Source organism: Trachurus trachurus (assembly GCF_905171665.1).
Source record: "Trachurus trachurus genome assembly, chromosome: 13".
NCBI lineage: Eukaryota > Metazoa > Chordata > Actinopteri > Carangiformes > Carangidae > Trachurus > Trachurus trachurus.
Window position 1 is genome coordinate 6014258 of NC_139892.1, and position 12165 is coordinate 6026422.

The 12165-nt window shown below is 43.3% G+C and overlaps 1 protein-coding gene across 1 annotated transcript in view; it reads right to left on the bottom strand.

Annotated features, from left to right (window-relative positions):
* The window catches only part of ulk2 (unc-51 like autophagy activating kinase 2), a 41110-nt gene that overhangs the window by 16574 nt on the left and 12371 nt on the right, over positions 1-12165 (bottom strand). Inside the window, exons 4-14 of the mRNA XM_083984991.1 lie at positions 8327-8359; positions 6889-6925; positions 5419-5592; positions 4890-4963; positions 4682-4783; positions 4523-4581; positions 3279-3361; positions 3121-3171; positions 2932-3020; positions 2059-2227; positions 1377-1434 (exon numbers count right to left, since the gene is read on the bottom strand). Coding sequence (XP_083841117.1) covers positions 1377-1434; positions 2059-2227; positions 2932-3020; positions 3121-3171; positions 3279-3361; positions 4523-4581; positions 4682-4783; positions 4890-4963; positions 5419-5592; positions 6889-6925; positions 8327-8359 — 929 coding nt within the window. The remainder of the gene's footprint in view (positions 1-1376; positions 1435-2058; positions 2228-2931; positions 3021-3120; positions 3172-3278; positions 3362-4522; positions 4582-4681; positions 4784-4889; positions 4964-5418; positions 5593-6888; positions 6926-8326; positions 8360-12165) is intronic.

The window sequence follows — 12165 nt, forward strand, 5'->3', positions numbered from 1 at the left end:
CACTCCTCCTCAGTGTGTCGTCTATTTTTACCCCAGGAGTTTAATTTAGCTCAGAGCAGCAGCCGCTTGTTGTTTGGTCCTCACTGTGTGTGTGTGTGTGTGTGTGTGTGTGTGTGTGTGTGTGTGTGTGTGTGTGTGTGTGTGTGTGTGTGTGACTCACAGCATCATGTCACACGTCTGTCACACACTCCATCTATTTTCTCCTCCACTCGTCAACACACACATTCACACATTCAGTCTCTCACACTAAACTAAACTAAACTCTGATTGGTCGATCAACAACCTGCAGGTGACGATGTCATTCTCTCTGGTCACATTAAAAACTTAAAGTTGTGGTTTTGCTGTTTGTTTGTTTGTTTGTTTGTTTTCAGTTGGATGCTGTGACCTCCTGAAACATTGCTGGTTGCCCGGTAACCTCGCCGTGGCAACATGAGTCAGGAAGCTGTTGATCCTGAACATGGTGACATTTGATTAAAATGAACGAGGAAACACGTGTTAATCAATGATAATTATTATAATTATTCCTTAATTTTATGACGTGATCAGTTCAGAATGAAATGTAGTTCTTCAATTAATTATTTTTGAAAAACTAAAAATACGATGTCTGATCCAACGACCTAGTGAAGTGAAGTGCAGTTTACTGGCTGCTCTCTTTCCATCTCGTTCTGAACATGTATTGTTATATCTCTTTTACACTGTTTTTATGCTCTTTATGCAGCTGATCAATAAAGTATTTATCTATTAATCTTAAAGGAATAGTGTGTAGGAATTGCCCCCATCTAGCGGTGCAGTTGCATATCTGAACGTATTCTTGATGTTGCATTCACGTGAAATGGGGCAGACGTCAGACAGACAACAGACGCTGCATGTAACAGGATAAACAAGCCTCTATGTAAACAAGTGGTCTGACAACATGTTGTCATGGTGATGTCGTATTGTTTACCTGACCCACGTTTTACCGTCTTTCTCTTGTCCAGTAAAATGACATCCGGTTGGTTTGCCGACGGCCGTCTGCCTGACTGCACCTGAATGCAACACCAGTGCCTCCGTCCTTCCTCACACTACACAGTGGTGACAGTTTTAACAGGCCGAGCCGACAGCTCCGCTGAGTTTCCGTGGTTACCTACGGTCACGCTGCCACTCAACGTAAAAAATGGCGATGCAACATGGCCGCCTCGGTTCGGTGCGTCGCCCACTTATGTATTTGTAACGACTTGTAACAACTCATTCTAAGGTACCAGAAAGCTTTCATTTGTATGTGGGTGTGATTCCACTTCAGTGAAATACGTATTTATGAAAGACATATTTGATTTTTGATAATAAAAAGCCAAATAAGTTACACACTGGGGCTTTAAATGAAGTAATTAATAACTCACCCTCCGTACATCAGGAACTCGCTGGACGGCCGGCGGGCCACTCCCATTGGCTGATCGTCTGAGGAGGTGAAGAGAGAGAGAGAGAGGAGGTTTGAATCAGCTGCAATTAGCTGATGAGAAGCAGCAGCTGCTACAGGTTTACACTGCTCAGTGTGTGTGTGTGTGTGTGTGTGTGTGTGTGTGTGTGTGTGTGTGTGTGTGTGTGTGTGTGTGTGTGTGTGTGTGTGTGTGTGAGGTCTGTTTTCAGTTACATGAAAAGTTAAGCAGCTGTCTAATGTGATGGGACTGGTGACATGTGTGTGCGTTTGGGTGTGTGTGTGTGAGTGTGTGTGTCACATTGACAGGTAGTGAATGTGACTCACATGTGTGTGTGTTTGGGTGTGTGTGTCCATTAATCAGTAGCGTTTCAACACAACTGCATGCTCGTGCAGAGCAGATGTTGTTGTGCGTCGACAGTCACGTGGGATTTTTTACTGTACGACCTGAGGAACGTGTGAATGCAACACACAATGCAACACAACACAACTCAGGTTCATGTCAGGATCAAACTGCTGCTTCAGGTGTTCAGTGTAGAAACTGCACAAATAAAGGAGGTGACCTACACTGTGTGTGTCTGTGTGTCTGTGTGTGTCTGTGTGTCTGTGTGTGTCTGTGTGTGTCTGTGTGTGTCTGTCAGACTCACAGCTGTCCGTAGAGATGTGCGGCACCAGGACAAAGTCGTCCGTGTCGCAGGAGGAGTTCTTGCTGCTGGTGCTTCCGGCCGACTCCTTGGACAGCTGCAGGAAGTTGGGCGGTCCGAGCGGCGGAGACGACAGGCCGTCCTCCGCCAGCGTCTGCATGTCGGGGAGAGACTGTTGCCATGGAGACGGAGACACAGAGACACAGAGAGGTTGAAGTTTGGATCCTGAGTGACGTAATCGTCAGACGTCGTCATACAGAACTCTGGCATGCTGGGAAACTGACTTGCCCTGCACCTCCTCCTCCTCCTCCTCCTCTAAACTCTTCCTCATCCTCCTCTTCCTCCTCCCTCCTCCTCCTCCTCCTCCTCCTCTAAACTCCTCCTCCTCCTCCTAAACTCTTCCTCCTTTTCCTCCTCCTCTAAACACTTCCTCCTCCTCCTCCTCCTCCTTATCACAGACTGAAGTTCTGACGTGTTAAAATCACAAGACTCGAGTTCATGAACGCTCTTTTTATTTTCTGTCTGGACGTCGTGTTGAACTTTGCAGCAGTTTGTAACAAACAGACTCTTGGTTGTTTTCTGTTACTCTTCCTCCAGGCTAAGTGTCAACTAAGGCAACTGCACTTTTTCATCTGTGTGTGTGTTTTTTTGTTTTGTTTTTTGCCCCTCTGAGGTTGTTTCCACAGAGGAATTAACAGAAAAACAAAAACTCAATTCATTCACTCCTGTTATTTTGGTGGACAAGAAAATGTGTGATTTAGTTTAGCTAATATTTGTGAATTAACTTTTAGAAAAAAACATCAACAAATAAAAAAAAATTGCACAGAAAATGTTCGGTTGTTTTCAAAAGCCTCCGTAGAGTTCCTGCAGACTCACCGGAGGAGAGTTGTAGCGGATGCACGGCGAGCTGCCGCAGGAACAGTCCGTCACCGCGTTGGAGGCGCTGGGAACCGGAACCGGACACGCTGAGGAGGAACGTCACATGATTAAACACATTATTACTGACAGAACAGAACAGAACCGGACCGGGAACAGAACAGAACCTGCTGGGGAACGTGACCTTACATTTCTTAATGGCGGACGACGGCTCCAGGAAGGGATGGCTGAAGAACGCGTCTGCAGAGGGAGGAAGAGTTGTCCATCAGAGAACCAACAACAACAACAACAACAACAACAACAGCAGCAGAACCGGAGCAGAACCCTGAGTCTTGTTCTCCACTCACCAAAGTCCATCCGGTCCTTCTGGTTCCTCTGCAGCAGCCCCAGCAGGAGGTCGCTGAGCTGAGGGGACGTCTCCCTGGGAACGCTGGGGAACGGGAGCATGGGAACGTTAACGCTGCATGAAACAATCTGCACGACACACACACACACACACACACACACACTAGAGCCCTGCAAGCCTGGGTTACATTCATAACTCCGGTCGAGCGTATTCTCACTGAGGCGCGTCTCACCATGTGTTTAACAAACTGACAACACATGATGTGGCCGACTACAGTGGTTCTCAACTCTTTTACATCAAGGACCCTAAACTGACACAAATTGGACCCCCAGTGAACAAAAGTTTGAAGCAAACACCAGAAATATTTGTTCTGAGACCGAAGAATGTTGCTTTTTTAGTCAATGTATGTTCAAATTAGGGCCAATGGCGTGAATTTTTGGAAATATTGTAGAGAATTTTCTGGGAAAAAAGTGGTAAGATAAAAAAAAAAAAAAAAGGTTACATTTTTTTTTTTTAGAAAAAAGTGTTAACATTTTTTCCCCAAAAAGTTAAAAACAAAAAACAACATTCTAAAAAAAAGTGGTAAAATTTATCAAAAAAAAAGTTTAAAAAATGTGGTTAAAAAGTGGTAAAATTTCAAGAAAAAGTTGGGAGGCCCTTAAACCCTCTCAAATCCACTTTGAGCACCATTGGTCTACTACACACCCACACAGAACTGCCAGTGTATCGAACTGGACAGCAGCCGACAGATTTATTAGATTAGGTTGTAATTCAATAATCATTATAAACCAGGGTTAATACGGTGCTCAGTGTCGGTTCCCACTCTTTTCTTAAATCATTTTCCAAGACATTTTCAGCTGCTACAGTCTGACAGACATTAGTTTTCACGCCGTTCACCAACACATCCGACCGCTAATCGACTGTTCCATGGTTCTCAACGACCAGATGCACCGGTTCGGGCCGAAAATATACACAACAAACTACACAACTGTCTCGGATCGGGTCAGGTCTGGGCTTCAACCGCAGTTCGGATTTTAATTTTCAGGCCCATTGAGACCTCTACCCCCTGCTCCTCCAGGTGAGGTTTCTGACCAATGAGAGAACAGCTACGCATGGCATTTGTTTACATCTTTGGACCCGTGAACACAATACACCCTAACACACACACACACACACACACACACGGATCCTTTGTCTGAGAATCTATCAGTCAGTCAATCAATCAACATGTTTGATGCGACTCACATGGGCTGCAGGTTCTTGTTCTTCTCGTAGAACATCCTCAGGTCCTGGGGGCTGTTGGCCTGAGGAGGTGGAAACAGAGACGATGAAAACAGAGAACACACACACACACACAGACACACACACGTCACCACACCACCGACAGTCGGACGCTCTGTTCACCTGGAACGGAGGCTTTCCCACCAGACACTGGTAGATGACGGTGCCGATGCTCCACAGGTCGGCCTTGGCGTCGTAGTTCTGGGACATGATGACCTCCGGGGCCTGAGGGAGGGGGGGGGGGGGGGGGGGCAGGAAGGTTAAAGGTCAAAGGTTAGTGTTTACAGTTCTGCAACCGACTGCTGAGGAAGCTGTAACTCTGCACACTGACCATGTACATGGGCGAGCCGCACAGAGTGGCCGCCATCATGTTGCTCTGCAGGTAGCGGGCGAAGCCGAAGTCAGCTGCAGGACAGAGGAGAGACACAGCGTTATTAATATTAATATTAATAAACACACACACCCTGGAGTCAAAACTAAATCCAGACAGCGACGCTGCATCACTAACACTAAGAGTCTGAGTGTGGACAGTTCAGTGTCTGATTGTCTAACTGCTGTTAACACTTATGACTGAGCTGCTCCTACACTTATTAAACCCCTACAATAAAATACCTTTAGGGACTCTCGAGCCAAAAGTGTACAGGGAAATAAAAAAAACTGTTATAAAATCTTCATACATCAATATTTGTTTCAGCTTTTTTTTGTATAAAACACTTGAACCATTTCAACTTCGCTGAAAACTACCAAAAGTTTCATTATTTTCAGATTTGTACCCCTTTAAATGCAAGTTTGAATATGTGATGTCACTGTTGTTATTTAAGTAAATGTATATAATATCATATAATGTCTGGTCCTGGTACCTATTTTGATGCGGATGCCGCTGATGTTGGACTTCTTGCGGCCCGTGTACGACAGCAGGATGTTCTGTGGCTTCAGGTCGCGGTGGATGATTCCTTTACTGTTGAGGATCCTCATGGCGGCGGAGATCTGCTGCAGGAACACCTTCAGGGTTTCTTCTCTCAGCGTTCCCTTCGCTGCCAGACGACGACGGTGACACGTTAAATTATTATCAACAGTGACAGCATTTATTAACTTTATTTTATTCCATCTTCTTCCATGTTAATCACCCTACATCAGTGTCTTATACGTTTGTTGTACAGCTACATTTCTTGTGTGAAAGACGTACACAAATAAAGTTATTATTATTGTTTTAAAATGATAAAAAATTAAGTAAAAACCTTAAATATGAGACATTTCTAGTCTCCACTCAGCCTCTCTCATCATGAGGAAAAATAAATCTGATCTAGTGCCTATGACTGCTGATACTGTGACACTAATTTTGTTTTATTGTGTGTTTTTATACTTTGTGGCACTCTGAGATCTTTTTGATGAAAAAAGCTTTAGAAAAAAAATTACTCATAACTCTGTGAAATTTCATCCATAACTTTTTTGCATTATGTTACTATGGTGTTTCTTTCATAGAGGAGCATGATTAAATTAATTTGTGATTTTAAGTATCATAACAGCATTTCTCACGTTTATAACAAACCAACCCGTTTGAAAATCGGTAAAAAACTGAGCAAGTTCTGGTTATTTTAGTAGAACATGCACCAGAGGCTTAATGCTCTGAGGGAGCGAGCGGACAGAGCCAAGATGGCGGCCGTGTGGTGCCGCCGTGTCATTGGGCAGCAGCGTCGAGTGAGTCATCTAGTCTTTCTTATATATAAATATATATATACTATATATATATATATATATATATATACACTGTATATAATATATAAATATAAATTAATTATAAATATAATTAAAAAGGGTCTCAAAACTCTTTTAACTTGTAAAATTGTTTCTTGTTTTTACTTTGATGACTGTTTTTAACTTCTCTTTGATTGTTCTGTAGCACTTGGAGATTTTTTGTTAAAATATAAAGTGCGTTACAAATAAATTATTATATATCCATGATCAAATCAGGAAGCAGACAGGAAGTGTATCGTGTGTTGGTGCAGTAAAACTGTTGTGTTTGTCCTGATTGGCTGTTTCTGTAGCGTTAGCATGCTGCACCATATGTTACATCAACTCATCCGACCTTTGACCTTTGTTATGAACTCTCACAGTGATAAACAGTGTGTGTGTTTGCTGCTCTGAGCGAGAGAAGGAACTCTTTGTACCAAGCTGCAGTGGTTCCCACACACACACACACACACGCTGTAAAACAGTTACATTATCCCTCAAACTATCATAACACACTGATAATAAATGCACAAACACACAGACAGACACACACTGCAGTGTTAGTGAGGTTGACACAAACAGATGAGTGTGATGCTTACCTTGCAGATAGTCGGCGAGATCTCCTCCGTTACAGTACTGTGTGTGTGAGAGAGAGAGACAAAGACACAGTTATATCCATGTTCAGTTCAGCTGAATAAGGTTTATTTAGTTTAGTTTATTCATTTATTTAGACGTTGTATTAATTAGTTACTGTGTGTGTTTTTACGCCCAGTTGAACTCTGCTCAGCCGATTGGTTTTTGTCATTAAAGTGGTCTAAAGTTATTTGTATGCTAGTTTATGAATGTGTGTTTGGAGTACTGTTCGGCTGTTGCTGTGTGACGGCCGTGAGACGCTCTGATCCTGTTGAACTTTGTTACTGTTCAGCTGTGTACACACTAAACTTAAGCGACAACTTTGTTTCCAAGTGTTGTGGTTTGATTAATGTGGAGGAAAGTGTGAGACAAACTTGTTTTCTTCCTCCTACATTTTAATATAGTTGTACTGCTGAATTTATTAATATACAAGCGTGTAGTAGCTTTAAAGAGAGAGTTCAACATTTTGTCAAATTGGCCCATTGCCATAATCCCTATACTCATAGCAGTAGGTTCGTTACCTTTAATTGTCGGTGCAAGCTATTTTTAGAACGGCGGAGCAGAGCCGTGAGCTGCTCAGAGCTACGCTACGGAGGCTAATGGGATTTCTTGGTTTCCCTCATCAAACTCATCAAATACACAATCCAACAACTCCAAAGTTGGAGAGGTAAATGCAGAGACTGCTTGATGAAAAACTGTCCCTGAAGGCAACGCACATCAGCGGTTTTGCATGAATTTACCTCTAAAACAACTCTGTCTGGTATCGTTCTGTTATTATCTCATAGTGTGGTGAATGTGCAGGTCACAACTTGTCCACCAGAGCGTTGTGGAGTTGTTGGATTGTGTATTTGATGAGTTTGATGAGGGAAACCAAGAAATCCCATGAGCCTCCGTAGCGTAGCTCTCAGCAGCTCACGGCTCTGCTCCGCCGTTCTAAAAAATAGCTTGCGCCGACAATTAAAGGTAACGAACCTACTGCTATGACTATAGGGATTATGGCAATGGGCCAATTTGACAAAATGTTGAACTATCCCTTTAAAGCCATATCAAAAATCTAACATTTTAATGTCTCAGACAGGTTTCCTGCAGCTCAGCACAACACGAGGTTTACAACCACTGGAGTCAAACATCTGACGGCTCAGCCTGAAGCCGTCCAGTCAGCTGACTGTGGGAACAACAAGCAGCTCAGAGCTTCAGAGAACGCGGTTCCTAGAAAACACAGCGCTGTATTTTTAGTCAGTAACTTGAGGTGGTGTCGGTTTGTTTTCTGCCCCGCAGCCAAGTCAGAGTGTCGCAACAGCAGCAGCAGCAACAACAGCAGCCGAGACAGAGGGAGAGGAAATGTTGTGTTCATGTGCAGTGAGGAAAACATCCACACAGTCACGTTGGTGTTGGTGCACTCACCTCCATCACCAGGAAAACAGAGTTGGGTGTTTCCTAGAACAGAAGAGACAGAGAAACAGTGAGAGTAGTAATTCATCCTGAGGCTGTGGCTGTCGGCCTCACCTCCGTTTCACCTCATCTTCACCTCATTTTCACCTCATCTTCACCTCATCTTCACCTCGTTTTCACCTCATTTTCACCTCATCTTCATCTCAGCTTCATCTCATCTTCATCTCTGCTTCACCTCATTTTCATTTCATCTTCACCTCGTTTTCATCTCATCTTCACCTCATCTTCATCTCAGCTTCATTTCAACTTCACCTCATTTTCATTTCATCTTCACCTCGTTTTCATCTCATCTTCACCTCATCTTCACCTCAGCTTCACCTCATCTTCATCTCAGCTTCACCTCAACTTCACTTCATCTTCACCTCAGCTTCATCTCATCTTCATTTCAACTTCATCTCAGCTTCACTTCATTTTCATTTCATCTTCACCTCGTCTTCATCTCAGCTTCATCTCGTCTTCATCTCAGCTTCATCTCATCTTAATCTCGTCTTCACCTCATCTTAATCTCAGTTTCATCTCAGCTCCATCTCATCTTCATCTCAGCTTCACCACACTACAGCACGTCTGAGGTGTTTACAACCACCATCAACAGGGTTAATCCCCTGAGTCTGATAGACGATTTCAGATGTAAAGGTAACGTAACATGATCGGAATCAGAAACAGTTCATCAATAACCCACAGGAACTGGTTATGTTGCTGTGATATTGTTCAATTAGATCATAGATAATTGACACAATCAGTCACACAAACTTCACCCACTCGTTTTAACTCCCTGATCCGACAGGAAGTCAAACTACATCAGTGTCTGTTCACGTCACATCGGATCCACTGATCCTGGATCAGAGGCGTTCATGGACCAGGATCCGTGTCACTAAAGACTAAATCCAGATGTCGAGTCCTGTGATTAAACACAGACAAAGTTCCTGGATGATAAGAGAAGTTCAGACTGTGGATGTAGTGAACTCTCCTGCAGCTCCGGTTTCACATCCACTTCAACAACACTTCAAACCGTCTGAACATTCACTCAAACTGCACTCTGTAACTTTCTAGGTATCTGACTCAGTGACTCTGTTGGACCTTCTCCAGCAGAGCCAGACCAGAGGAACAGTAAAGCATCTTTCACAGTGTATTATGTGTTTTAAATTTGTTGTAAACTGAAATACTGAAAGTGAACTTTTGAAAGAAGCTTTAAGAGAAGACTTACGGTTTTTTGTACATATTTAAGGATGTGCAGGATTTATAGCTCAACTATGCTACATTTTTACTTTAATTAAACAGCTTTGGAGTAATTGTGATGGTTTAATAAATGGCTTAACTTGCTGCAGGGAGAACGGAGGCTTTGCCTTCCACTTGCGTGTCACTTATTGCATTTTCTCTTGGCTGAAAACCAACCTTGTAAGATCAGAGCACACAAACGTGGCCGTAACCCGTAATCCCTTGTTTATGAAGACTACACAAATATACACGTCGTAACATTGTATATGATATAAAAAGTTATCTACTGCTTTATTGATTGATTTCTCACCGGCTTCGTTGAAAACAAATGCACATGGAGGAGAGGAGGGTTAGAGACACAGAGACCAGACTTGGTTTTTCTTTAAGGAAAATCATAATCTAAGATTGTATTTTAAAGAAACCTTAAACCAGAATCATAATAATCTATAAAGGAAATTAAAATAATAGAAGGTAAGAGAAGAACCCATCTGGACCCAGCGGATCCACTCAGCTCAGGGTTTAGCTGGTGAACGCTGTGGTTTCAGCCGGGGCAGGTGGCGGTGGGGGAGGGGCCGCCAGTACACACTCTTTATGTATGTATGTATGTATGTATGTGTGTGTGTGTGTGTGCTGTGAGGGTCTGGGGGGGGATTACATAATGAGGGTGTATCCCACAGACCGGAGGAGGAGGAGAGGGGGATGGGAGCCATGAGACCAGGACACAGAGGAGGACTGATACTTTTTTTTTTTCTTTCTCTGGCATAACAACTGTTGCCCTTTGACCTCCTGCTGTCAGACGAGGGGGCGGAGCTTAAAGAACCACGGCAGCAGGTACAACTGGCTCCGTCACACTGCTGGTGTGTTTACATCTTTATTTTATAACGCTGAGATATGAGAACTCACTGTGACTGATCAATAAACATAGTGTTTCTGTTTGAGGAGATAAGATCTGATCAATGAGTCAGTGTGTGTGTGTTTGTGCGTTTGTGCGTGTGTGTGAACCACAACAACAGACCAGCGCCTGGTCAGTCGTTCACTTCTTACGTCACACTCCAACTCCAGGAGGGTTAGGGTTATGTAATGGTGTGGGGGATGGGAGCTGTGTGTGTGTGTGTGTGTGTGTGTGTGTGTGAAAGCATTAGCGTCGAGCTCACACGCTTTTGTCACGCAACCTCCACAGACTCTAATCCAGGGAGTTCTGGGTAAACTGGAGTCAGAGTTGTGACATCACAGACGAGCAGTGAAGGCAACACGAAAACATCGTTATGTGTTTGACACTTTCTGTAAATTGAATATTTAAATAAATAAATAAAAAAACACAAAAACATCCATCAGGAGGTCAGAGGTCAGAGGTCAGGACTGTAATAAACAGGTGCACAGAACACCTTAACTTCCTGCTTAAAGGGCAATTCCAGGCAAATTCAACCTGGGGCTCTAGTTTCCTTTAGCTCTAACAGAATGAATCTGATGATTTCCTCTCTAATGTCTCCTGTTCTAGTTTCCGTCTGAGGCTGCAATGATAAATCTTTTTTTTTTTAAATCCCGATCTCGATTCACACCGACATGCGATCTCATTTCTGAACGGCAACGATTCTTCTGCGTTTTATTTCACGAGCTGCATCACAAACAAACGCTTCTATTTTGCTCTAGGAGACAGCGGCGTTGACAGAGCGCAAGATAAAACACAACAACTGTCACGACACGGTAACTCCACGTCACAACTTCGTCGAGCAGAACGGGACGTGTCAGGAAGGAACGGATCGTTTACGCTAACGTTAGCCGACCCGCGGCTCCAGACGGAGACGGTAAACACCACACGTCTGTTTTCACTCTGCTCCAGCGCTGGCAGAGCGTCACGTTTCCATGACTCCTGGACGTAAAAATGAAACTCGGAGAGGTAACGGTAAACTGGAGACACCAGGCAGTAAACATGAGTTTACAGGTTGTCTGTTTTATCATACAGGAATATCAACTCTGAGCCACAACGTCTTCGTAGCAGTGAGAGTGGGTCTGGATGTTGTTTATTCTGCCTGTAAACACACTGAGCATCAACTTGACTCTCACGAGACTTTGTATTACAGCTCTGTTTACAAACATGTCGACTTCCTTGAAGTGAACAAACCCCTCTGTGTCTGTTTGAAGCCATTTGACGTTGTCTGTGGGAAAAAAAATTGCAGTTTTGTGGGATGTAAACAGCCTAAGATCTGTCCGCTCCCATTCTACGCTGCCGTGGCGATGCAGGAACAGACAGAGCTACTGCAGGACAATCTGCAGATTCATTCTGTTAGACTTAAAATATTAGGAAACTACAGGCTGAATTTGCCTGGAATTGCCCTTTAAGTCTGACACTTCAGGTTTGATTCCCCTCAACTGAGTTAAGGATTTTACCTTAACTCAGACTGAGAGGGAAAATCTGTTTACACCACACAGAGTTCAATCAAAACTCACAACTTAAAGAAAAACAGTCAAGACTCTTGAGTTTCTAATCCTTAAGCTGTAACTTTACATTTTAAAGACGCCTTAAAACAAAATCTTAAGTCAAGTTTTTAACTTTAAAATAAGTTTTTTTCTTTTTT